The sequence below is a fragment of the Lissotriton vulgaris genome, chromosome 2_1 (genome assembly GCF_964263255.1).
Source record: "Lissotriton vulgaris chromosome 2_1, aLisVul1.2, whole genome shotgun sequence".
Classification (NCBI taxonomy): Eukaryota; Metazoa; Chordata; class Amphibia; order Caudata; family Salamandridae; genus Lissotriton; species Lissotriton vulgaris.
In genome coordinates this window covers 230761883-230789755 of record NC_141687.1, presented here as the reverse complement: position 1 = coordinate 230789755, position 27873 = coordinate 230761883, and the positions used below count along the sequence as shown (strand labels likewise).

At 43.6% G+C, this 27873-nt stretch overlaps 1 protein-coding gene across 1 annotated transcript in view; it reads right to left on the bottom strand.

Moving 5' to 3' along the window:
- CAMKK1 (calcium/calmodulin dependent protein kinase kinase 1) overlaps positions 1 to 27873 on the bottom strand; it is a 1268063-nt gene that overhangs the window by 625468 nt on the left and 614722 nt on the right. Inside the window, exons 7-8 of the mRNA XM_086954811.1 lie at positions 12440 to 12573; positions 1902 to 1938 (exon numbers count right to left, since the gene is read on the bottom strand). Coding sequence (XP_086810937.1) covers positions 1902 to 1938; positions 12440 to 12573 — 171 coding nt within the window. The remainder of the gene's footprint in view (positions 1 to 1901; positions 1939 to 12439; positions 12574 to 27873) is intronic.

The following is a 27873-nucleotide window of genomic DNA, read 5'->3' as shown; positions in this document are numbered from 1 at the left end:
TTTTAAAGCAAATCTGGTCCTTGTGTATAAAACGTATTTGAGGATGCATTTTCCACTAAAACATAACACTAAATGCCTAATTTGCATTTCATATAATTACATGTAATTTAACAAAACATTTCAGAAATTTCACTAACTCCACGAAAACAAATTACCCAAATTCTGCGAACCCCTTACTATCAACTCATAATTATTAAAGTCACCACTTTTAGCAAGTTGCAGGAGAGTCTCCACACAAACGTCATCGCTATGGTGATTATTGTGTCGGGTGGAGGTTTTGACAATATAACAAGCGGTGTGGTAGAGCAATTTTAAATGTATTAATTGTCTTACTATCTCCAGGACAGTGCCCAGAAACAATAAATGAACAGCTGCATGTGGTGGCAGAGAGTGCTGGCATTAATTATCCAAAGTCTCCTTTCTGTTCCAACAGAGCTAGGTGTAAGGCACCCATTACCTGTGTTTGTTTCAGCCTATATTTGTTCAAATACTCTCTGTGTTGTGTGGCATCTTGATGCTACACCTTTTAGATTAGAATGTTCTTACATCAGTGCCAGCAGCCTACTTAGAATGTTATGATTAGAAAGAGTGTGGAGTTGAAGCTGGCTGGCTGTATTGGGTTTTGCAACCTACTGCATGGGATCCTTTGATAAGAATAAATCATACTTTTATCTACCTACAAGGAGTGTTACTTCTTTACACTTGGCGACGAAGACGGGATAAAGTAGAAGAAAGGATCTCAACATCTACAAATTATTTTTTTTTTTATAAAAAGAGGAGTGTTACTTCTTTACATGTTGCTGCAGCGCTATGTACAACTAATAAATAAATACAAATAATGGTTCTCAGTGACAGCTGACATTGCTCACTGAGGCAACTATTTGGAACCAGGAGCATGCAACAAAGAGAACAACTTATCAACAATATGTGTGTCCATCGAGCAGCTTGAAAATCATTCACTCGGAAAAATAAACCACTGGTTCCAGTTCAGTTGTTATATAATTTTTTTTCACCACCATTTCGTATTGTTCAACTTTTGCAGAGTATCACCCAAGCAGAGAAAGTTTTGTATTTGCATTGGACACTGATACAGGATGTAATTTAAGGAGTAGAATGGTAAGTTACACACTGCAAAGAATTCGCACAGCTGAAATATAATCTCATTATATAGTATTTTAGTATGCACTCTATGTGTATGACATCAGTTTAGATCCCAGGTGATTTAACATAATTTCACCTAAAAACATGTATTCACTCAAGGCATACTGTGGTGATTAATCTGGGCATAAGCCATACATGCATATATCATAGTTGTATATTATGAATGCAGTTTATTTATGATTCATGCAGTTATACATAACAGGACCATTACCTGAAGGCTTTAGATCACAATACATAAGAAATAATTAGTTACATGAGATAATAGTGATAGCAGCAATTAGTTGAAGATGCTCAGGAGGGAGAGTGGAGGGGAGAAAAGTTGCCCATAGCATGATACAACACATTCTTCATAGCCCCACCGAACTCACATGGTATGGTGATAAGTGAAGAATATTGATACAAGATGAGTAGTTGTGACATGATGAGAGGCAGGTGAAGTCTATAATAGCCGGGAAGCGGATGGATACAAGCAAGGGACGAGGAGAGAAGCAGTGTACAAGGAGCAGGACAATAATCAATGAGAGAAGAAGTGAGGAGAGGGGAAATACACCTTGTAAGAGCCCTAGGGCGGAGTGTGTACTAACCCCACTTAATTTTACTTCCTCCCTTACTTATCACTGGCACTCCACGTCTTTGTGCACACGGTTTCTGAGACTTTACTTTATCCACTATTAACATTGCAATATTTTGCACTAGGATGCCATAGTTGTGCTAGGAGAAAAAAACAATCAAACACATACCCATATATAGGTTGTCTTCTGCTGGATCATCTAGGACCTAAAAATAAAGAAAGCACCGTGAAGATAAGGACAAGACAGCTATCAATACATGGCATTCATGAACATGAAGAAAGTGGGCAACCAGAACTAAACAATACAAGCATGCAGAAAGGCCCCCCGCCTAGAATTCCTGTGGGCCTAATGATATATACAAACATTGTATTGTATTGCTGCATGTATAAAGATACATACCCTGGTGAGGCCGCAAAGTGCTTTGAGGTTGATCGGGTTTTGCATGGCTCAGGGCGTGCGGGTGTAGCCTGCTTTTGTGGGAAGTGTTTGGTGTAGTGTGTGGGGTTTGCAGAGATGCTTCAGTCCTGCTGGACATAATATGTAGCTGTGGCCACTACAATAAATCAAGATGTCACTAAACACTGCAACTAAATATTATTATATCCAATAAAATATTAACCTACGCTGGTGGTGGTGCCGGGAAGAGTGGGACATTATATTAATGTGAAATTTAGGACCAGAAAAAACGATTATGGCTTGAATTTGGAAAGTGTTGCTTGGGTAGATTTCAAACCATTGACATTGACATAAGCGCATTTCTGGGCTTGCCAACTTTCAATAGACATAGAAAATCTATTATAAGTGATCACTCAGAAGATTTCTGAGGTCAATGACTCAGATACAATGGATCAGGAAGTCCAGGAAAAATCAGAGACATGTTCTTTCTGCTCTAGTTGAAGACCCTAAGCTGTCCTTGCTGCCTTGAAGGGGCCTATGTGTATGATGGTGAGTTTATAGTGGCCACATGCCATTATAAGTGGGCTTTCGTTTTACCCTGATAAAGGTCCCATGTGGTTAAATTCAAATACAGCCTGGTTTATCGCCTGGCCCGAGCTAATGTCCCTAGAAACCAATACCATTGCTGCGCTGCAAAAGAACATTTTAACATATTCAGTTCTATTAAATATTCAACATGTCTGTGCCAGGAAACAATCTGTCGACTAAAAATCTGTGTTGTTGTCATCCGACTGCCAAATAATACATGATGTATTTCAGCAGCAAAAGCGCTTTTCATTTGTAAGTTATTAAAGTCCACTTTGCTGTATAAATGACAACATGCCTAGTTACAACATACACCAATGAAGAAAAATAGCATGGACTACGGTTGACAAGATAATTGTTTCTAAACTCTGTGTGCTCATTTTTGTATCCGTTACTAAGATAAGTTCTGTGGCGTCATTGTAGGATTTTGTGCACTGATAACCTACGGGGCGATATCTTTTGCAATGGCGCTTGATGTTTTGGATATGTTAGAACTGGCATCCTTGCTGTGGTTTCCCCCGTATTTTTGCCTCTACCTACTGTATTGTTGACCGCATGCTGGACCTCGTTTTTGCTGGATTTTGTACTCTGAACATTTTACCACTGCTGATCAGTGCTAAAGTGCACATGCTCCCTGGGTAAATTGGGGTTATGATTTGTTATCCCTGATTGGCATATTTGATTTACTAGTAAGTCCCACGTAAGTGCACGTGTGTGCCCAGGGCCTGTAAATCAAATACTACTAGTAGGCCTACAGCACTGATTCTGCCAGCCACATGACTATCCTTGTAACCATGTCTTAGGCCTGCCACTGCAGTGCCTGCCAGTGCAGTTTTAAATTGCCATGTTGGGCTGGCAAGTGCACCCACTTGCCAGTCCCAACTCATCCCTTTTACTACATGTAAGGCACCCCTACAGTAAACCTAAGGTAGCCCCCTGGGCAGGATGCAGTGTATGTGAAAGGAAGGACATGCACTGGTGTGTTTTACATGTCGTGAGAGTGGAATAATACTAAATTAGTTTTCACTATTGCAAGGGCTTTCTGTCCCGTAGGTTATCAATGGAGCTACTTTATACCATCTTGCAAGTGCAATTTTCAATTGGAAAAAGATACAGAATTGGTGTTTGGGATCCTTGAGCTCAGAATTTAGAAATACATCTTTTTGTGAAGTTTCTTTTTTAAATTGTGTTTTAGAAAGTGGACATTTTCTTGCTTTACCATTCAGTCTCTCTGTCTGTCTGTGGAATCAACATCTAGTTTAGACTGACAGGGGCTGTTTCGGCATTCACTCTAAACAGACACACAAAGGGGATTGAGGTGTGCCCTGCATATCTTGATGGCCTATCACAAGGCTGATGGGTCTTCCTGAGCTAGAGGGGTGGGAGGAGTTGCCGCTGACACCTGAATAGGGTTGTGCCTGTCCTCTCACAATGCTGCCTCTATCCCCCTGTAGTGTGTCTGGAGCCAAGTCAGGGCAAGGGAGGATCTTGTGAACTGTAAAGACTTTCCTTTGAAGTATGCCTATTTCAAAGGTCAAAAGCGGTTTAAGTATTGGACCTGTAGCCACGCATTTTTAAAATGTCTGCCAAGAAGATGAGCTGGAGAAGCTGTAGGAGGAGAACTGCCCCTCTGCTGTGTTGCTTTGCTGGGTTGGCCTGCAGTGGTTGCTTATGTCTGTAAGCAGTGAAATAACTGGACTTTGCTTTCTGGAATCCTACTATCAAAGTTATCCAAGGGCATGTGTTTGCATGCCTCCTGTTGGAAGTGTCAGGGATATCAAAGACTTCATTTGCAGCATCCCTGAACTCCTCTGCTGGGAGTTCTGGCCTGCCAAGTTGTGCCAACTCCAGTTCTGGGCCCTTTCAGGCGATTCTGGTGCTTCAAGAGCTGAAACCCCATGCATGCCCTTCAGCGCGATTTTCCCGCCGCAAGCTTGCTGTGCGGTTGAAAAACCATCACATTGCCATGGTGCAGCCGCACAAAATCGATGAAATGCCTGTTTGTGGGTGGAAGAACTGCAGCAGCCAGACTCCAGAGCACCATGTCGTCTCCAACGTCCGAGACTCCCGCTCCGACTGTGACGCAGCTGAAGGAATTGACGCATCACCGGCCCGTGGCTGTAGCAATCGACAAAGCGCCTGTTTTGTGCTGCATCAATCCAGCGCACTTGAGCATCAAGTTTCCATGACCTCGCTCCGCAGTAAGGAATCGCTTTCCAAATTCGAAGCATCGCTTCTCCTCGCAGTAAGGAATCAACGCAACACTTCTCCTGATAACAGCAGAATCAGTGCCTCTATTCTCCTGGGACTCAAGAATCAATACATCGCTTGGGTTTTCCAACTCCTCCCTCCATTGTGGCTGTTTTTTGTCCTGGATTTTGATGTATTAAAGGTACATTGTGCAAAAATTAACACATTTATAAAGTTCTATAGACAGAATTGCTTAATGATTCAAAAAGTGATATCTTTGATTATGTATGTTGGATGTTTGTAGTTTTGGTCTTATTTGGTTTGGATAAACATTGTTTATTTTTCTTAACTGCTGTGGTGTTCATTTGTAGTATTTTCACTGTGTGGATTTTTGTACAAATGTTTCACACATTGCCTCTGAGATAGACCTGAATGCTCATGCCAAGCTAACAAGGGAGTGGACAGGGATTATCTTAGGTGTATATGTCCATAACCCTGACTAGAAGCAAGGGTCTCTACTTGATCATGGTGTTAGCCACTGCCAACTAGAGACCCCCATTTCAAACTACATACCTGAAAATATAATCTCAGAAAGAGCTGAAAAAATGTACTTGAGATTAAAATGGATGTTTTCGTTTGCAAGGCCCTTCATGGGATAACTGAACAAGGATACTATGAGTGCTGGATAAGTTACTCCATTTAGAAAATGCACACTTATTTACTTTGCCAGGGTGCTTGATTATTCGATCACTGAAATGTACTCAGTGCTTCATTTAAGCAGGGGGTTGCAGGTGAAGCCCACCAGCACTCATGTTTGGGGATCCGAACTTATTTCTTCTCAACAGAGTTTGATCCAGGGTAAGAGAGAAAAAATTACAACATGGGAAAAGAAGGAGGAAGAGAACGAGGGGAAAACAGCTGTTTCCACTGTGCCCCTTATCCCTCTATGGGATTGTTAGTTACCCAAAATAGATGTCTCTATCTCAATTACAAAATGAATAGTGTTTTGTGGGGCTACAATAATCTGTTTTTCACATTCATCGCTGGTGCATTGAAACTAGATCACCTGTGTCACCCGTGGGTGGGAAAGCACACCTTGCAGGGCTACACCAAAGTCATAGCTTATATAACAGGCCTGCAGAAATTAGACCAGTCCCAAGTTTATGGTGAAGGGTGGCAACATGTGGATTATAGGAGGGGCTGCAATTAGAATCTAGTTTACACAAAAAGCATAACTAACGTAACTTTGAATGTAGACAAAGTCATATTCAATTTTCACAATGTTTGCAGAAATAACTTCAGTCCTAAAACAGTTAGCAGTGTGTAAATAGGGCATAAAAGTCCTCTTTGTTTTTCAAAGAACAAGGCTTTTCTCCATGTTGAAAAATGTTTCCACTGGATAACACCAGTCTTACAGACTTCATGAAGTTTAAACTATATGGTAATCAAAGTATACCTGCAAATCTATTTCTTTATTTGATTTCCAGGCGTACACCTTTCAGTTCTTTCTGATACACATAATATAGATTTTAGACCTGGCATCCTTGGCATGGTATTCCCACAAACCTTTTGCCTTCATTCCCTTACTTTGCTGAACTGGTTTTTGTTGGCACTAGGATTCTGTGCACTTTACCCTTGCTAACTAGTGCTAGCATGATTGTGCTCTCCTCTTACACCATGGTAAAGTTGACCTGCACACAACTAGCACATTTAATTTACTTGTAAGTCCCAAGGAAATGGTACGACCTATTCCCAGGGCCTGTACATTAAATGTACTAGTGGTCAGCCAGCCCTCATTGTGCCTCCTGCTAAAGTAGCATTATAAAACATGTCTCAGGCTTGCTACTGCCACCTGTAGTGCAGTTTTCCACTGCCATTTCGACTTGGCAAACCACGTATTTTGCTATGCCTAAACAATTCTTTTAAAACTTGGAAGTCATCACTGAGATAGGCCCTAACCAGTCATTGGCAAGGTGCATGTTATTTAAAAAGTAGGATATGTGCGTTTATGTTTTACATGTCCTGACAGTAAAGACTCCTGGAGTTGTTTTTCACTGTTGCAAGGCCTACCATTCCCACAGACTAACACTGTGTTACCTTCTTATATTTCATAAATTCCGATTGGAAGTAGATAGAAATATGCTGTTTACACTCAAATGAATTATAATATAAAATCCTCTATAACGGTGAAGTTCGATTTTAAGTTACAGTTTTGAAAATGCCCCCTTTAGACCAACCAACTGTGCCTTTCTACAAGTGTCCTCAGTCACATGACTGTAAATGGTTCTGCTATTGGGGTTTGTGTTTTGCTTCCATACAGTGAGACAATGGAAACCTAGGTGTGAGGGGAGAAGGTCTTCCTCAAAGCATGGTTGGTGAGGGACTGTAACCTGCCCTGATTATATTTCAAAGGGCCCTGTCTGCAGCACACACAAAGGAACCTAACACCAGGCATACCTTGCCTTTTGTCACCCTCGGCAGCTCTGATCCCCAAGAAGTGCGCCTCCCCGATCCTGGACCCTTGGCTGGCATCAGAGTGCACTCACCCATGCCTATCTTGAGGATCCTTGAGATCTGAAGCGAAGTGACGCAGGGCCCTGCAAAGCATCGCAGCTCCAAACGGAAGTCTCTAATGGACCAGACACTAAGCAACACTAGGTCTCGCAGATCGCATGACTAAAAGCTTATTTGGATCCAACGCCAAGCGCTGCAAAGCTTTGCAAAGCAACGTTGCGCAGGCCTTGTATCAAGGACATAAGTTGCCATTCCCAGCTTCAACGCCGTTGGCTTGAACTTTTAACTTTGTGCCAGTCCAGCGCAATCAGATACTCACAGTTGGTGCTTTGCACCTTTTGGTGTTATTTTTGCCTAAAACTTAAACTACTCATTGAATTTTGACACTTTTGGTGTCATTTTATTTAATACAATTTCCTGTATTATGTAAAATTAGTGTGTTTGTATATTTCCTAAATACTTTACATATTGTCTCTATGTTAAGACTGACTGCTTTTGGCCCAAGCTACCAGAGGGTTAGGCGTAGGGTAATTTAGTGACTACTGTGGTTCACCTTGAGAAGAAATTGTGTTTCTTATTCGAGTGAGGCTTCTGCTTCTCTCAACTAATAACCCAAATTCCTACAAGAGAAATCTATGCAAATAGCAGATGGAAGCCTATGCTGCACCGATTTCTGTATAAAGAATTTTAAGGCTGTATAAAAATATGTGAGATGGGGAAAGAGCCTTTAAATGGTTATACGCCTATCTAATTGGAGAACAGTAGTAACATGAGGCTGTGAAAACAAACTGTAGATTGGAGTGTTTGGCAGGAATCTCAACATTTCTTAGCAACGTTTAATGTGCACAAGACACTCCTACCTTATTTCATTAAAATGCTAGGTTGGATCTCCAGTCCTGTGCAGAAGATACACAGATATAATTCATGGCCTGGGCGATCCCTCCAATTTAATAAAACAAGCATTGGTGTTATCCTCTCCGGGTCTATTAAAATTAATGACTGGACTGAGGCTCCATTTGATTTTTTGATAAAATATCACCGATTTCGAAAAAGAACAACTTTAGGCAAAATTTTATATGTCTGCGTATTTATGATTTCCTAGATGAATTAAGGGGTGGTGTCTCCTTACCATCAAGTAATTCATTCTAAGACAATGCATCCTTCCTTTATGAGGGATACATGCCCTGCTCAGGTATGAAATTGGTTACTGCTTGCATAAATTACTGCAGCACACTGCATAGAGAATATTTCTAAAGAAGACTTTCTGGAGATCTAGACGGGCATAGTTTGGCTGGCCACTGCATTGCTTAAATATGATTATGTCTTCAAAAGAGAGGAGACTACCTCATTGGCTTCCAGTTTCATAGAGTACCTAATTTTAAATGTAGATCTTTAGTCTTTGGGCATGAAAGACTCCTTGCTATCTGTTAGAACTGGGGGTCTCTAGTTGGCTGAGGTAGGTACCTTAGTCAAATAGGGACCCTTGCTTCTCAGTCAGTGAAAGGAAGGACACTTTCTCAGATAGCCCCTGCTCACCCCCTCAGTAGCTTGGCACGAGCAGCAAGGCCTATCTCCAAGGCAAAGTATTTACAACCACGCTCTCAGTAACCCAATGATGACACCACAAATGGACTCCACACGAGTTTCATAAAAAACAATTATATGTTTCTACAAAGAGATATACGATGAGACCACACAATAAAAATCCAACATATGCGTACATGTAATACTTCACCTTGCCGGTTATTAAGCCAGCAAGCCCTAGTAGGTTCTTGCTGTATTAATGAGCAATTCTCAATGATCCAATGCAGTCCTAATGCAATGATATGCAGTTCGTAATGCAACAATCAGACAGTTCGTTATGCAAAAATAATGCAATTCGTAAGGCAACAATCAGGCAGTTCGTTACGCAAAAATAATGCAATTCGTAATGCAATAAAAAGGTAGTTCGTAATGCAAAAATTATCCAATGAGTAATGGAACAATCAGGCAGTACACAATGCAAAAATAATGCAATGCGTAATGCAACAATCAGGCAGTTTGTAATGCAAAAATAATGCAATGCGTAATGCAACAATCAGGCAGTCGAAATGCCAACAATAATGTACTCTGGCACCAATCACAGTGCTCTGGAAGGTCTCTATGCCACTCTTACTGACTCGCGGTCAGCTACTGCCAAAATATGCCCTCCAACACTGGTATGGTGGAAAACAAAGGGCAACTCAACACACCGGCCCGGTACTGCCACTCCTCGGCAAGTATGGGCCGCGATACGAACTTGAGCGGAGGCTCACACTGCAAAAATGGGCAAAGGCCAAGAGCGTTTCTCTCGTAGCCCGCACCCCGCCCCATGTGGGTCACACGCAAGCTCGCTGAGCGCTACCTGGGGGGTACGATCTCACTCTTCTCTCCTCGCGGCTTGGGACGCAGATGCGACTTCGTTGATCTTGGGCAGTGGAACAGTGATCCCCGACGTGAAAGTTCGAGGTGGTGAATCCTCACGGCTCCTCTGGGAATGCCGGTCCAGGCCGATGGCAATGACGATCGCAGCACTTCTGGTCACGCTGTCGATCAACTCAGAGAACACGACTGCTACGGGACACACCATCACGGGGCAATTTCTCACCAAGGTCTCAGGCTGCAACAGAGCACACGCACACAGCATCGCTGAGACCCACTTGAGCTCTGGGTGCACACGATCACCGGGTAATCCTCACGAAGGTCTCAGGCTGCACAAAGCACAAGCACACAGTGTCGCTGATACTCACTTGGACTCCGTGTGCGCACGATCACAGGGCAATCCTCACGAAGGTCTCAGGCTGCACAAAGCACATGGACACAGTGTTGCTGGGACTCACTTGGACTTAGAGTGCACACGATCACAGGACAATCCTCACGAAGGTCTGAGGCTGCACGAAGAACACTCACACAGCGTCGCTGAGACTCACTTGGACTCCAGGTACACACGATCACAGGGCAATACTTACGAGGGTCTCAAGCTGCAAAAAGCACAAGCAAACAGCTTTGCTGAGACACCCTTGGAAACTTTTATGTTCCTGAGTTTCCACAACAGGGAGCCAGCTCTCCATGGGCCCTTGGGGACAAGTAACTTCAGGACACAGCAAAGTCCTGTCAAGCAGGGGGCACACAGCACACAGCAAAGTCCCTTAGCCTCTCCTTGGTTAAATCAGCAAACTGAGGGCCAACCCCAGAACACACAGCAAGGGCCAGTCCTTTCCTTCAGTCTCTTCAGCTGTTTCTTCCTTGTCAGAGGTTCCTCTTGACCATGAATTAGTTCCAATCCTTCTCAGTCTTGAGCATTTCCATTCCAACGTTCAGGGGTCTCAGCTCTCATAGTTATATCACTAAATGTCTTTGAAGTCTTTGTGTTCAGGGGGCACTGACCCCTGTCCAAACCAGTTCTGGGTGTCTCCCTGCCAGTGACACCTTCTTCCTTTGATAATGGGGGTCTGAATCCCCAATCACTCAGCAGGAGATGGAGCCATTGTTTTATGGCAGCAGCCTAGGCCTCTTCACCTCCAGGGGCTACTCCTCCACCTAAACTCCAGATGCAGGTCAGCCTGTTGATGTCTCACCTCCTCCCCTGGGTCAAGACATTCCCAAGAGCCTATCACATTGAAATCCAGACAGTAAATCCACAACCCGGCAGAGACACACAGAAATGTTAGAACACAAAAAAACAGCCACATGGAAAAGAGTGGTTTCTAAACACACAATGCCAAAACCACCTTCACAAAAAGATGTTATTAAATTGTGAGTTCAGGCACACTAAACATCACCTCTTCCTTTTAAGCCGATGGGAAGATAGGCTGGAAACATATTACACAGCCTTCCCCATTCTGTCCTATGGGCAAGATGGCCTTGCAGCATTGAAAAATGAAAAAAATTAAATGGAGAGCATTTCACTGTCAGGACATGATACACACCTTAGTACATGTCCTACCTTTCACATACACTGCACCCTGCCCAGGGGGGTACCTTGGACCTACCATAGGGGTGTCTGATGTGCATAAAAGGGACGGCAGGCCTGAGTTCTCTCGTTAGGGCTACTTGTGTGGGTGGCACAATTTGTGCTGCAGGCCCACTAGTAGCATTTGCATTACCAGCTCTGGCACACATAGTTCACTTTACCAGGGACTTTACTAGTAAGGCAAACATACCAATCATGGACAACCAATTATCATTACACTTTACACAGGGATCACTTGCACTTTGACACTGATCAGCAGTGGCAAAGTGCCCAAAGCATCTAAGTTGGCAACACTGTGTCAGAAAAAAGTTTTAGGGGGAAGGCAAAAAGTTTAGGGAACTTGTGTTACAAAGGGCCAAGTCCAACACTATCCTTAAATCACAGGGCACTAATCTAAGATACATAATTCTCTCTATGGGGGCAGGGCCTGGAATTCGGCATCTTTAATTCTGAGGTTAACTACCTGAACTTTCCTGTTTGTGAATGAATGAAAATGGCCACTTTAGTCCACCTAGAATGAGCAGTACACACCCAGCAGCAGAATTGTGTGATTTACTTTGCAAACATACTTGATAAATGTAACTGACCTCCTGTGCACTTCCATGCAGCTATATCTCTTTAATCATTAACCCATTAGTTTGGATCCAAACCAAATCAATATATTGCAACTGTGCTTCTTACTGAGGTCCTAAGACATCTCAGATGCAAGTCAGAATCGGATTATGCATTAGTTTGTGTTTTACATGGATATCAGCCTAGGCCAGATATAGAGACGTTAAATGCACTTTCTGCTCTTGTTGCTTCTGATACTTGATCAGCCTTGATTATAGATATTACAGTAAAACATGACAGAGACATCTTGATTTCACCATGGAATACTCCACAAGAATCCATAAATGGCACTTCGTTATAAAATAGGACCAATTTACTGAGAGCAGTTTGCTTTAACAACTATTTGGTAAGGTTGAGTAGAGTTTTAATTTTGAGTCCCAATCATTTTCAAGCAAACTTATGGAATATAAATGCTTACCTCTATTAGTCGTACAATATTAATATGATCCAGCTTCTTTAAAATGGCTATTTCCTGGTAAATTCTTTCAAGAGGTGCCATAGGCTTTGGCTGCTCTCCAGAAGCAGACTTTGCTCCTCTAGGGGGAGGTCGACCTACAATAAACATAAGAGCCTTGTATTACCCTACTTGATCCACAGTACTAACAAAGTTAACAATTACAACATTCATCTGATTTTAGCATTGTTATAAGATAGAAACTCGTTGACACTCATGTACCATTGATCTAGCAATTTCTCGGCCCACTTGTTTACCATTGGTCCTCAGGTGGACCTTTTTCTCTTAATTAGAAGTGATGGGAGTTAGCATTCACATCAATCAAAATCAATAAACAGTTGAACCTATTTGATTACACAATGAGGACCAGGAATCGGTAGCTATGGGTTGAGGAGGTTTATGACAAATTCAAAATCAAGTTAATATACACAACTTTTTAAAACCATGCAATAGAAATACAAACTATCAATAGGCAGTCCAAGCCTGTGGAAGAAATTTAGGTGAACTAATAGACAAACAAGCAATTCAGTCACAGCAATACAAAAGATTAGAAGTAACACTTCATATCCAGAAAAGAGTTGGGAATTGTGATGTCCATGCATTAGTAATCTAAATTTACTAAGTTTAATCCAAGCTAAGAGGATGGTTTGATAACCTAACAGATCTCAAACATCAGTGTTTTTTCATGCAGGAAATCAGAAAAAGGCAAGGAAAGATTAGGTATGGAAGAGTCAGCATCTCAGAAGCTCGGTTAAGAGATCTCTATAGGAAAGGAATAAGTGTTAGCCTAAGCCACTCTTAGGGACGAATCAAAGGTAAGCACAATTGTCTAAACCTCTTGTGGTATAGTTAAGTGTTTCTACTTGTTGGCTTGCAGACTATTGAGTTATGACATGTTAAATGTTCTATGACGAAACGTCCAGGCTCTATTGTAATCCAGTGACGGCTTCAGAAGAAAGAGTAAAGCTGTTGGATCTAGATGTACATTCCTGAGCTCATTTCCTATGTAACTTGCATTAATACTTATTCAATGAATAAATGCTCATTGAGCCTCCAGCTGGTGTTCTCGTGATAACGTACACTTCAGATTTGCAGACTTGCTTGCTCAGGCGGGCTTCCCATCGAATTCTATTCCACATTTGCGACTCAACTAGATCCTAAATTATTACAGCTCTATACTACCTCGCTCACAAAGGGCGTCCTACTGCCCACAACTTGGTAGGTGATAGTGACTTCCTTATTGAAACCCCCAACCGACCTCACTTCCTATAGGCCTCTCTCAATTCTTATTACTGAATATAAAATTCTCAGCAAAATCTTGGCATCGATACTGCTCCCCCTGCTCCCCAAATTAATGCACACAGATCAATGTAGTTTCATACCCAAGCGTAGCACCTCACTAAATATTCGCCGTTTTCATGCTCTGTTACACGCAGCTCGTATTCAAACCCCACGAGCGGGCTGCCTCTCATTGGATGTTCGTCAGGCGTTTGACACCCTGAGTTGGTCATATATGCTAGCTGCGGTTGCCAAGTTTTGGATTCCCCCAGAATTCTGCAGATGGTTAGATTTGCTTTACACTCGACCCACGGCATGAGCAAAGACCGGAGCCATAATTTCTCCCACATATCATAATTATTGTGGTATATGTCAGTGTTGCCCCTTATTGCCCTTACTGTTTGTGTTAGCCTTAGAACCTCTAGCACAGCATGTGCATCGCGTTATGTCGGAAACTGATCTGGTTGGGAGACTTCCCGTCCTGTCGAACGTGCGCACTATTTTCAGGGAACCCTGCGTTCCTTATCAATGTCTTAATTAAAAACGTATATCCTATAAGGAGTAATGTATTGAATTTCTTTTATTTTGTTTCATTCATATCATGAATCCTTTATTTTTCTTCGATACATTAAATCCATTTCATGAATTGTACCCAATGCATTTCGGGTCTCTATAAGGACCCTTCCTCAGGGGTCTAAATAATGAAAAGCAAACAACTAATTAATCCCAAACATCTAATCAGAATCGTGTCTCAAAACACATTGTGTTAAATACAAAATGTTGCCCCTAATTTCAAATCTCATATAAATGCGTATACTATTTTCGTGAATTCCTAGTAAGTTCCAAAACCTGTGTACCTTTTAATTCTTGTAGAAAATATTGTTGCCTGAAGACACACTTAAAATGACAGTGGGGTAAAATCATTGTTCGTGATTAATGAGTTAAAGCTATTCATCCAGTGCTGTTCGTATACTTTTTTCTTAAATAATTGCAACCGGTTGGGTTTAGTATATTGTTTTCGTTTGAGTCATAGTATACCTTTTTGTTGCATTAATTTCGTTTCCTGGTTGTAACCATTTTTTTGGTCTCGCCTGTCGATGCGCATGCGCATCGAGCTTGCGAGACTATGGGGGCTTAACCACTCTTTAACTGACTTGCAAGGAATCGTGGCGATTCCTTGCAGTGCCCGTGACTTTTAAGCTCAATGCGCATGCGCATTGAGCTTAAAAGCGCGTGCACATCAGTTCCCTCAGCCGCACTCCAGGCCCCCGCTCCGCCCCCTCCCCTGCCCGCCGTGTCGCATTTCTCCTCCCCCCTCCCCTTATCTGCCTTCTCTCCGTCTGTTCGCTCTCCCCGCTCCGCCCCCTCCCCTGCCCGCCGTGTCGCATTTCTCCTCCCCCCTCCCCTTCTCTCTCTTCCCTCCAGCGCCCTGCTCAGAGGGCCATGTCCCCACAACACTCGGGCACGGCCTCACTCCCGCGTGAAATCAGACTGAAAATCACTCCTCGAGCATAACACCCAAATGGCACCGACTTGCGCTCTACCCTACCCTTGCGCAGCCTCTCAATGCATTTTTTATTTATCAGAGCCGTCCAAGCCGATGCAGTTACATCAGCAGAAATTGGCAAATGTATCCCCAGACCAAAACAGATGACGGTATGCCGCTGGAGTTTTGGTTTCTTCTGTTCCTTTTGAAATTCATTTTATTGCCGGTTGCTGTCATGCAGTGCCCCTCTCTCCCCGGATCGGTTTTGTTTTGTTTCCCGGCATGTGTGCAGCCGGTCTTGCTGTTTTGTAAAGCGACACTCGGGCTCGCCCCCTCCCCTGCCCGCCGTGTCGCATTTCTCCTCCCCCTTCCCCTTCTCTGCCTTCCCCCTCCGTCTTGTTTAGTGTAACCCTCCCACCTTGTTTTTACTCGCCATTTCTTCCTGACGTACTGTTTAACAATACAGCTGTATTGATAACCAGCACAGAAAGAAAGCGTCCATCCACTGTATATCAAGTCTAAATCGACATTGTCCCGACAAATTAACAAACGTCACAGACCCGGTTTCCTGCTGCCCTTTCAACAGCCCCACACAATCTGTAAAGGGCGACTGTGAATATAATGGCGGCGCAATATCATAAACATAAATAAATGAGCATATTCATGAGATTTAAATATCGGCAGGCTGGAACAATACATTCCTCTCTCGGTGGAGCTCTGAAATAAAAAAAGGTGGGGCCGGCTGCTTTTAGGAGCCCTTCTGCTCGCGTAGCTTTTTTCGTCTTTCGCTAGTCGAGGAGCTGCTGTGTTAGCTAGAGTTAGTATTTTGGTTGCTAGATAGCGAGGAAGGAAATGTTAATCGCAAGTTTGGCAGCCAAAAATGTTGGCCATCTAGAAATAGTCCCTCTACCCGCCCCCCTCCCAAAAAAATGTAGTTCCTCATTTTGTGATGAGGATGCAAAGAAGATTTTTGTCTGTTTTTCCATTATTGTATTTTTTTTAAACCAGGACGTGAGCAGTTGTGTCCATCTTACAGCCGCTGTATGTTATGTATTATTGCAGCAGGTTTCACAGAACATCAGAGCAAAAGAAGGCATAGCCCGGACTAGCGCCTTGAAAGACTTGGAGTGTACTGAGCACTACAAGTGAATTTTAAAAAACTCTACGCCTATATTTTTAAATAATCCTATATATATTTTTTTCACAACCACCGCATCCACCACATCCACCACCACCACATCCACCACCACATCCACCATCACCACCACATCCACCATCACATCCACCATCAAATCCACCACCACCACCACATCCACCACCACATCCACCATCACATCCACCATGACATCCACCACCACCAAATCCACCACCACATCCACCACCACCACATCCACCACCACTTCACCACCGCATCCACCACCACCACATCCACCACCACCACCACATCCACCGCATCCACCACCACCACATCCACCACCACCGCATCCACCACCACCTCATCCACCACCTCATCCACCACCTCATCCACCACCTCATCCACCACCTCATCCACCAACGCATCCACCAACGCATCCACCACAGCCACCACATCCACAACCACCACATCCACAACCACCACATCCACAACCACCACATCAACACCACATCGACCACCTCCACCACCACCACCACATCCACCACCACCACGAAATCCACCACCACCACCACCTCCACCACCACCACCACGTCCACCACCACCACCACATCCACCACCACCTCCACCCCCACATCCACCACCATCACCACCACATCCACCACCACCACCACATCCACCACCACCACCACATCCACCACCACCATATCCCCCAGATCCACCACCACCACATCTACATGTGTGTGGCTCTGTGTGTGTAGGTGCAAATGCAATATTCTTGGATTGTGGTCACAATAAAATACACTGAACATAATCTTCACAAAAGTTATTTACAAACGTTTAAGCTTTTACCATTATAAATTACAATAACTTTTATTTAAGTATTAATTATTTACAAAATTCAAAGCCATTGTTATTTGTAATATCAATACATCTAAGTCACGTAAATACAACACACATTGCATTACAAATGCTATAGGTGTCACATTTGCAAAAGTTAAAACTATTGACATTGTAACTGACAAAGCTATTAATTTTGCTACTTTCAAAACCAACACGTAAATAAAAAAAGTGTCATTTACAATACCAATAGCTCAAACTTTCCTAATGCGAGACCTATTGCATTTCCAATGCTTGTTTCCTTATAGCAGTTCACAGTGTATTCAAAATAGTGCACCCATTTATATGAGATTTGGGACAACATTTTGTATTTAAAAACAATGTGTTTTGAGACATGATTCTGATTAGATGTTTGGGATTAATTAGTTGCTTTTCATTTTTTAGACCCCTGAGGAAGGGTCCTTATAGAGACCCGAAATGCATTGGGTACAATTCATGAAATGGATTTAATATATCAAAGAAAAATAAAGGATTCATGATATGAATGAAACAAAATAAAAGAAATTCAATACATTACTCCTTAAAGGATATAAGTTTTTATTTAAGACATTGATAAGGAACGCAGGGTTCCCTGAAAATAGTGCGCACGTTCAACAGGACGGGAAGTCTCCCAACCAGATCAGTTTCCATATGTGCAAGGCACTCTGACCAAGTGCAACAAATGGAGCAGCACTAAAATGATTGTCTGATTACTTTTGATTGAAAATCAACAGTGTGCGCAGAGCATCTTCAATATTATTCCACTTTTTTCATCGCATTATGTCACCATATGGCATCCCGATTGAACCGACAACTCACTCTGTGCCGCTCTATGCCGACGATATATTGTTGTATTTTAAAGACCTGAATACAGAAATGCAACCTATAGCCTCTTTGTTCAAGCAATTTGGAGAAGCATCTGGCCTACATCTCAATGCCTCAAAGTCGGTGGTGTACTCTTTCTATGATACTTATAATATGCCCAGTTTGCAGTTTGGTTCACTGCAGTTTAGGTTAGAGCTAACCACTTTAAGTATCTGGGAATTCACATTTACAAGAACACTTCCGATACTATAGATGGAAATGTGGTTCGAACGGTTAACTCCCTCAAATCTCAGGTGGCGTTCTGGAACAACCTACCATTAACGATGGCTGGCAGACTGGGGGTGTATAAGATGGTCATACTGCCCAGACTCTAATACCAGTTTGTAAACCACCCTGTAGCGCTCCCGGCATGGATCTTCAAAGCACTTAATACATTACTATTGTCATTGCTCTGGGGGCCGGGTCGACTTAAATTGGCCCTTGCCAAGATGCAGTGGCTGAGCACCACAGGGGATATGGGGGCACCGGATTTTAAGGCATACTGAATTGCCGGGCAGCTGCAGTGGTTCGCATACTGGCTGGCCGGCCATAACCTATTCAAAATTGGAAACTCTCCCGAGCGGCTACAACTTCGAACACTACAGGCATTGCTTTGCCCCAGCCGGGAAGGCTAAGAGACCCTCCCTTTCTTCTCCATATAGCACTCCATTATTGGAAGCTAGCACTAAAATACGCAAAAATACCCACCTCAAATGCCCCCAATGTTCCACTTGGAACCATAATATTAAACTGACTGTAACTTTCTAATAATGATCATAAGATCATAAATATTCCTAAGCAAGTGTTTGAAAAATAGTAATAGCACATGGAATCTGAAAAGGCACCGAATGTGCTACGATTTCTGCCACAGAAAAGTCTTGAGTGGATAATAAGTATGGAAAGAGAAGGTAGCACTATTAACCTGTTCCTTAAATTACAGAAGGGATACTATGCCTCACCTTAATCCTGAATGACTAATGGACCTATTATTTCACCCAAAATTGGCCACATTTCCAAGCAATACAGACTGCAGGCCTGGTCTGGTGGAGAGATTAATGACAAAACCACCATCCTCTTCTCCCGGATAATGAGACTAGAGTTGAGGAGGGTGGCACATGAGCAGTATGTCGAAATCAATTAACAGTGACACCTACTGCTCCTGTGGGTCAGTAGAAAAACTCACCAGTCAATACCATGACTGTTGAGGAGTATGTTTAATAGAGGGAGCGGGGGAGGGCTCCATTCCTTGTAGGAGGTGGTACGCCTCATCAGGACATGGGAAGCAGAATTACCCTCTCTCGGAGACCAGAGGGGGCCCATTACCACATGGCTGCATGGCACTGAGGGCATTTCTCTCCTCCACTCTGTCATTGTGCAGTGGGCATTTCTCTACTCCCCTCTACCATGATGCAGTTGGTATTTCTGTATATTTTCCCCTTGTATATAAGGTGAGAGTCTGAGGGAAAGATCGTGGTGCCCCCAGCCAGGAAGGATCATCGCTCTTAGAGTATACAGATCTTCTTAAAGTTCTCTCTGCTTTCAAAACAACAACCTGTATTTCTTGGTTAGGCCACGCTTTATTTTTCTCTCAGTATTATGACAAGAGTACGCAGACAGGCGTAGAGAATTTCTAAATATGAGACTGGATCTTCGTGCTCTTGATGCTCGCTATGGCCTTTTTCACTCTTGTCTTTTTAAGGTTACCTACAGAAATAAGACGACTACCTACGAGGATCCAGTTAAACGAAGAAAAGTTATTAACTCTTGCAAAACAGAAACGATGGACACTTCTGGCGCTTCAACCTCTCATTCTGTTTAAATATTATTAAAAGCATATTGATGTTCAAATAATTTGCTTGTTTTTCAAATATTGTTTTGTGAAAATATTCTAACGTTGCAGTTAACTTATTAGCAAATAACCCGCTTTCCTTTGTTTCTCTTTTTAGGTATCTTATTTTGTGTATCTTTCGTTATCTCGCATCTTGTCAAACACAATCGTCCATGTGCCCCTCTCGCGGGATTTGGATGCACCATTCTTCTATGTGGTTTCACCACCCCTTCTTTTTTGGATTTATATAGGTATGTATTTCCTCCCTTGTGTTTCTGTTATTCTCTGCTTCTTACTCTTAATTTTCTCTTTATTTCCTTTTCCTACTATCTTCATCTCTCAATTGTTCTTCCTTTTTTTTATTATTCCAATTTCTTCTTCTTATTCAATGGTGTTCTTCATTGTGTTTTTTTATTATACATGATATTGTGGTTTAATTTGATCAAATCTATATTTTGTCTGGTTTACTTCATTTTGCACTTTTAGTGAATAGTATATGTCACTGAATATTATTTCTTGGAATTTATGAAGCTTTAACTCTCTGATCAAAAGACAGCGTGTTCTAACACACTTAGCTACATTTAAAGTGGACATACCATTGATCCAAGAATCACATCTTACAGAGACCGAATCCTTAAAATTGAAGAGAGATTGGGTAGTCGCAGTCTTCTTCTCAACAGGTGATGGTAAAAGAAATGATGTTATCGCGCTATGTCACAAATCTCTTTATGTTAAACTTGTGTCTCAGGAAACTGATAATGTGGGTCGATGGCTGTTTACCGAATTGCTGATTGGGAAGGTTCCACTCTCCTTATTCAATATTTATGCAACAACTACTAGTGATTCCCCTTTTTGGTCTCACCTTACAAAGAAATTATTACAATATCCCCTTGATAATCTCATTCTGACGGGAGTTTGTAATCAAATCAGAGACCCCTTCATTGATCGCAATTAATTGGCTTCTTTCATACCAAAAAAGCCCATAAATTATTTCTGCAATCTATTCAGCAAAGAAAATTAATAGACGCTTGGAGATTATGTAATCCCACTCTAAAAGAATATATATACTTTTCCTCGATGCATCAGACACAATCACGCATTGATAATATTTTTATTTCCCATAACATTTCAAAATCCATACAATCTGCAGAAATTGGCTGTATATTAATATCTGACCATGCTCTTGTTTATATCTCATTATACATACTTAGCAAGCCAAATGTTTCCAAGTGATGGCGTTTCAATAACTCACTGCTACTTGATCCTATATTTACTCCCTCTTTTACCTCTTTTTTTGAAGAATGTTGTTCTTTTCAACGAAACAGAAAACCTACCCTTTCATACAATATGGGATGCTTTTAAAGCAGCTGCCCATGATTTTATTATTAACTGCATTTCTATGAAACAACACACTTCCCGTAAACGTGCCACAGATCGTTTTGCAAAAATAAAGAGATTGGAACATTCCTACTACACTACCAAATCAAAAGAATGTTTATCGGAACTCACAGCAACTAAACTTAAGTTTAATAAGGAGTCTACTGCTAATGCTTCATTAAATCTGCTGAGATCCAGTGCAAAGTTCTATGGTGGACAGAATATGTCTGTCAAAATATTGGCAAACTACATCAAAGGTTAAAAAACACAAACTCAACATTTAGTCGATAATTGATGATCAACAATTACCTAAATATAAATTCTACAAGAATGTTATCGATTTCATGAATCCCTTTACACACCAGAGTCCTCTCCTACAAATGATGACATTTCAGACTACCTTTCTACCATCGAAAAATCTTTTGATATGCATCTCAACTTTGACTCATTGGAACTTGATATTTCATTAAAGAAATTACATACTGCACTACATACATTTAAAAAAGATAAGGCCCCAGAATGGTTTTACTGTAGAGTTTTTTTGTACACTTTTCTCACTTGCTTCTCCCCAAGTTACACAATCTTATAGCCTCATTTTCACATGCAGGTGCTTCTTCTGGATCATTTTTAGAAGCCCTGATATGCCTCATACCTGAAGGGTATAAAGACCCTAGTTTCTGTAGAAATTTCAGATCCATTTCTCTAGTAAATACTGACTATACATTTTTTTCCACGACCTTGGCTATGAGATGATAATCCTTCCTTCCTGGCCTTCTCGGTAAAGAACAGTCTGCTTTTTCAAGGGTTGCTTCCTTAGAGATAACACAAGTTTATCACCAGTTTATTTTTTTACATACTTTCAAACCCCTCATGAATCCAATTCTATGGCTGCTACTGCATTAGACATGGAAAAGGCGTTTGATGGGGTATACTGGCCTTTCATTTTTTTCAAAACTTAAATGGTTTGGTTTTGACCCAAAAGTTGTAAGTTTAATTTCTCTCCTATACTCAAACCCTAGAGCAGCAATTTTTGCTAATGGCCTTACTTCTTCATACTTTAATTTGGGAAGAGGTGTTCGGCAGGGATGTCCCTTATCTCCTTTTTGTTTTAATTTAGCTTTGGAACCTTTTTCATCTAGATTTTGCCAAAATTCGCATATGTATGGCTTTGCATCTGATAAGGTACACATTAAATTGGAGGCTTAAGCAGATGATATTTTATTATTTCTCTTGAAACCACATTCCTCCCTTCCTACAAGAAGTAGCAGCTGACTCCTTTGTCTCTGGCTATAGATTAAATAGTGACAAATGTGAGATATTATCCTTAACTAAATGTACTTTTAAAGACAATTTTTAAATATCCAATTTTAAATGGAACCCCCAACATATCAAATATCTAGGTATATACTTCACTTCATCAACAAAATCGTCGATTTCCATTAACATAGAAAAATACATACCAAAAATGTCTGCTTTGATAGATAAATAGCCCCCTCCCATACCTTTCTTGGTGGGGGTGTTAGACACTATCAATATGATGGTATCCCCTATAATTCTTTACCCTATTTCTAACATACTAGCTGCTATACCTCAAAGATTATTATATTTTTTAAATCAATTCCTTATTATCCTTTCTCTGGAATAATAAAAATGTCTGTATGTCATTATCTAAACTCACACGTTCAAAATTAAAAGAAGTCATTTTCCTAACTTTCCTAATTATCATAAAGCATTCATACTGTGTAAATCCTCTAGGTGGCTAATGGGATCCTTACCAGAGGCTCCATTTTTTGGCCATGCTTGAACCATTGTACCTTACTCATTTTTCTATTCAAGAATATCTGTCATTTACTCAGACATCCCAACAGCTATCCACTCCCATTGTTAAGCACACACATAAATTATTAGATGCGATCTTATTAGATACGCTCATGAACATTCAAACATTCCTGAACTCCACCATATGGCACAACAAACTCATAACGATCAAGGATAAGCCCATCTACTGGAAAGCATGGAGATAAAAAGGTCTAATATGGGTCGACCAGTTATTTCACAATAACAAGGTCATACCTTTTCCTAATGCTCGTTCTTTATTTAATTTCCCTCTCTCCTTTCGGAATAAGAAACAATTCCGTTCGGAATAAGTACCAAAATGCTTTGAGTTTTGCTTTTGATAAAGCTAACCCTACTCCTATTTCTTCTTCTAGTATTACTAAACAAACTCGTACTTTTCTCAGCGCATGCCCCAAAGCATCCATCATATATGCTTAGTTACGGAAATCAAATGTCACTAGAGATAAAACTAAGGTAGAGCTGGACTAGAAACATGATTTAGATACCGATTGGTCCATTCATTTGTGGAATAAAAGCTGGCTCAAATTAAGAAAAACATCTAGAGCAGCGAACACTACACAGACACTCTTCTTTATTTATTTATTTTTTTTAATTTGTTTTTATTGCAGAATTAGAAACCACAGAATACAAAGGCTCAACCAGTCCACTCGTAATGTCCCCCCATTCAAGCACTAAAACGTATTACATACACAGCCATTCAGCCCGCATCCCGGAGGCCGGGCGGCGTAGTACCTTAAATAGCAGGAAGGCATCACGGTGAGTGTCCCACTGGGACAATGGTCGAAAGGTCATTTTACGTATCCGCATTTTACCCCCCCACCCACAACAACGAACACCGTCAGCCATCCTACTTACGCAGGTCAATGCTACCAGCCGCTTCCCGCCCCGCCCCGTGCACTGTAGGGCCCCCCACAACTAACCCGTGGTCCTGCCCCACCTCCCGCTCATCACCCACGTTCCACAGGCCCTCGCAGCTCAGTGTTACCATCGCGATCAACCAATCTCCTGGCTTCCGACCCACCCCGAACTCCCACTAAACAACCCCCCAGTGTCCCCCCCGGCAACTGCTAATGGTGTGTGTCCCATCCGTAAATGTAGTATGGATCTCGCTACAGTGTCAATGACGACTCCGAGTTAGTACGCCTCGCGGTGTCCACAGGTCCCTTGCACTCAGTCCTCATCCTCCACTAAAGAGTCACGCAAGGCTTGCACCACCAATTCCCATGCACGCGCTACATCCAAGGCTTTCTCATTACCAAGCTTGACAGCCTGTTTCATTCGGAGCACACTCTCACAATCAGACCACCGCAACAGTTCATTCTTCCACCTCCTCACCGACGGCCCGCTTCTGGACTTCCAATGCCATGAGATCTCCCTTTGTGCCAGTATCAGACCCAAATCAATAAATTTGCTCGTCACCTTAGTGTGTTTGGTATGCGGGATCCAGAGTAGCAGACACGCCGCCATGTCGAAGTCCACCTCCCTGTCGGTTACTTCGTTTAGAAGGTCCCCCACCTCTGCCCAGTAGGCCTCCAAATGCGGGCAACCCCAGAACAGATGATCCATGTCCGCTTCCGGAGACGAGCACCTCGGGCACCGTGCGTCCCGCACCTGAAAGTACCGCCGTATTTTTTCTGGAGTCAGATAGGCCATATGTAGCACAAAGAAATGCACTTGTTGGAAACGCGCATTCCTCGTTCCTTTCCATGTGCGCCGTAGAATGTGGCTCCACACCGTGTCCGGAATGGGTCTGCCCACACTCTCCTCCCATTTAGCTTTGAGCCCCTGGAGCGGTTCCAGTCCCTCGTTCAGCATCCTGTTATGGAGGCAGGTCACAGCCTTAAAGGTGCCCGCTGCCATCACCACATACTGGCAAGCCATAGTGGTATCCGGTTCTATGAGCCCTCCCTTCCAGTGCTTCTGTATAGCCGCTACCACCGCCGCATGCAACAGAAACCCCCCGTCAGACAGCCCGAACTGCTCCTGAAGCACACCGAAGGGCACCAAGGTACCGTCGACATACAGGTCTCCCACCACCTGAAGTCCAGCCTCCTCCCATTCCAACAATGGGGACCAATCGCCCCCATGTGGCAGGGCCGTTGGCATGCCTATCAGAATTTCCGGCGCATAAGGTCGAGTCGCCCTCGCTCTCCTAAGACTCCTTTGCCAGCATAGCCTGAGCGTCCGTTCCTCCATAGTGAGGCCCCGCCGCTCCAGCTTTTGCTGCATGACGATATAAGACAGTACATGGCGTTGTATCCCCAGTTCTCGGTCCCCTTCCGGTCCCCTAAACACCCGGGCCACATGTTGCGTGAGGATCTGGAGCTGCGCCGCCAAGTAATACAGTTCAAAATCAGGAACAGCCATCCCCCCCTCAATCTTGGGGCGCAGCAATGTGTTCAGAGCCACTCTTCGGCGGCCATGTCCCCATAGGAACCCATTAATCATCGTCCTCAGATCCCTAAAGATCCTCTGCGGAATCCAGACGGGTAACGTCCGGAAGTAGTACAGGAGGCGGGGGAGTGCCACCATTTTCAAGAGAGCAATCCTACCCAGTACCGTCAGCGGGAGGGTCGACCAAAAAGACATGCTGCCCCTTAGCGCCCGAATGCACCGACTAATGTTGCCTTCCAATAGGTCCGCAGTCACGTGGTAGATGCGGACTCCCAGATAAGTAAAACAAGATGGCTCCCAGATTACCCCTAAGTCACGAGCAGGGCCGGGCGTCTCCGCTCTCAGCGGGAACACGCATGTCTTCACCCAGTTGACCTTGAGGCCCGACAACTGGCCAAATTCTGATAACAAGTCCATAGCGCCAAGAAACCGCATGGTGAACGTTGCGCTCAACAAATACTTTTTAAATTAAATTAAATTAAAATTAAATCGCTCCTTCTAGAGCCCGCTCCGTGTCATCTAGGTATAGCAACAGGTCGTCCGCATATAGCGAGATGTGATGTAGCCGCCCGCCGCTATTTATCCCCGCGTATCTGTCACCTGACCTAGCGTGGACCGCCAAGGGTTCCATCGCCAGGGCGAACAGGAGGGGGGAAAGGGAGCATCCCTGCCTCGTGCCCCTACCCACCGGGTATGCCGCCGACACCAAACCACCCAGATGTACTCGCGCCGTCGCCGAGGAGTACAAGACCTTCGTCCACCGGCGGAACCCGTCTCCTATGCCAAACCTCTCCAGCACTCCATCCAGATAAACCCATTCCAAACTATCAAACGCCTTCTCTATGTCCACAGACAAGACCGCTTGGGTCCCATCCTCGTCCAAAATGGCGTCCATTATCCCAACCAGTCGACGAATATTCATCGCCGTGCTCCTCGTGGGGATAAACCCTGCCTGATCTCTATGTACCAGGCCCGTCATGTGTGGGGCCAGCCTGGCGGCCAGAATCCGGCTCAGGATTTTGTAGTCCACTGTCAGCATGGACAACGGGCGATAGGACCTCACATCTGTGGCATCCCTGCCGGGTTTTAAGAGCGGCACAATCAAAGCTTCCCTCATGGACCCAGGCAAACCCCCTGACTCATAAGCCTCCGTGTAAACCACCAGCAGTCTGGGCGCCAAGCTGTCCACAAACTGCTGGTAGAATTCTACTGGCAGCCCGTCCACCCCTGGCGTTTTGTTCCGAGCCATATTTTTAATGGCCACCCGTATTTCCGTGAGCGTGATCGGACCGCCTAATTCCTTCGCGTCCTCCTCATCAAGGACCGGAAGCTGCCTCGCCTCTAGGTACTCCGCTATTTCCAGAGCCTCAACTCCCAACTGACTCTGGTACAATTCCTCATAATACACCTGAAAGCACTCCAACACCGCCGCTTGAGAATACACCGTCTCCCCCAGTGCGTTGTTAATGCTAAGGACCGGGCAGCCCCTAAGTTCGGGGGTAGCTAGTCTGGCCAAGAGCGTGCCCACCTTATCCCGTTCAGCGTGCGCTCTGATGGCGTATTGCCTGTAATCGTAACACCTCAACCGTTCCGTTTCTGTGGCAACCACCTCCTTCGCTTCCAACAACCGGGCCTGTAAGTCTGGCCTGGCCGGCCTGCGCCGCTCCAAGTCTCTCAGATTCTCCTCCGCTTTCGCAAGAGCATTCAACACAGTCGTACGAACATTCGAAAACCGACCCAGACATACCCCTCTCACCACCACTTTCATCGCATCCCATTCAGTGGACCTACACGAGGCCGTACCCTCGTTCTCGCCAAAGTAATTATCGACGCCCTGTTGGATAGCGTCACTGAACACTGAGTCCTCCAGCGTGTCCGGCCGGAGCCGCCATGTCGGAATCGCTGAACGCTCCCGCTGCCACTGGACATGTACCAATAGGGGATTATGATCCGAAATGGTTCTAGCCAAGTATTCTGTGTGTGAAATCAATGGGGCCAGGGATCCGCCACAGAGCACTGAATCTATCCTCACATGTAGTGCATGGAGAGCTGAGTAAAAGGAATAGTCCCTGGTGTCCCTGTGCTGTTCCCGCCACACATCCAGCAACCCCCACCTGTCCTGCCAGTCCTTCCTGTGCATGGCCAACTTACGTACCGGGGAATCCACAAGGGGGGGGTGAGACCTATCCAATACCACATCCGTAATCGAGTTAAAATCCCCCCCCAGTACCACCGGGCCCGCTAGGAAAGAGGCCAAGGACCCAGAAAGGCCATCGAAGAATCGGGCCTGGTCAGTATTTGGC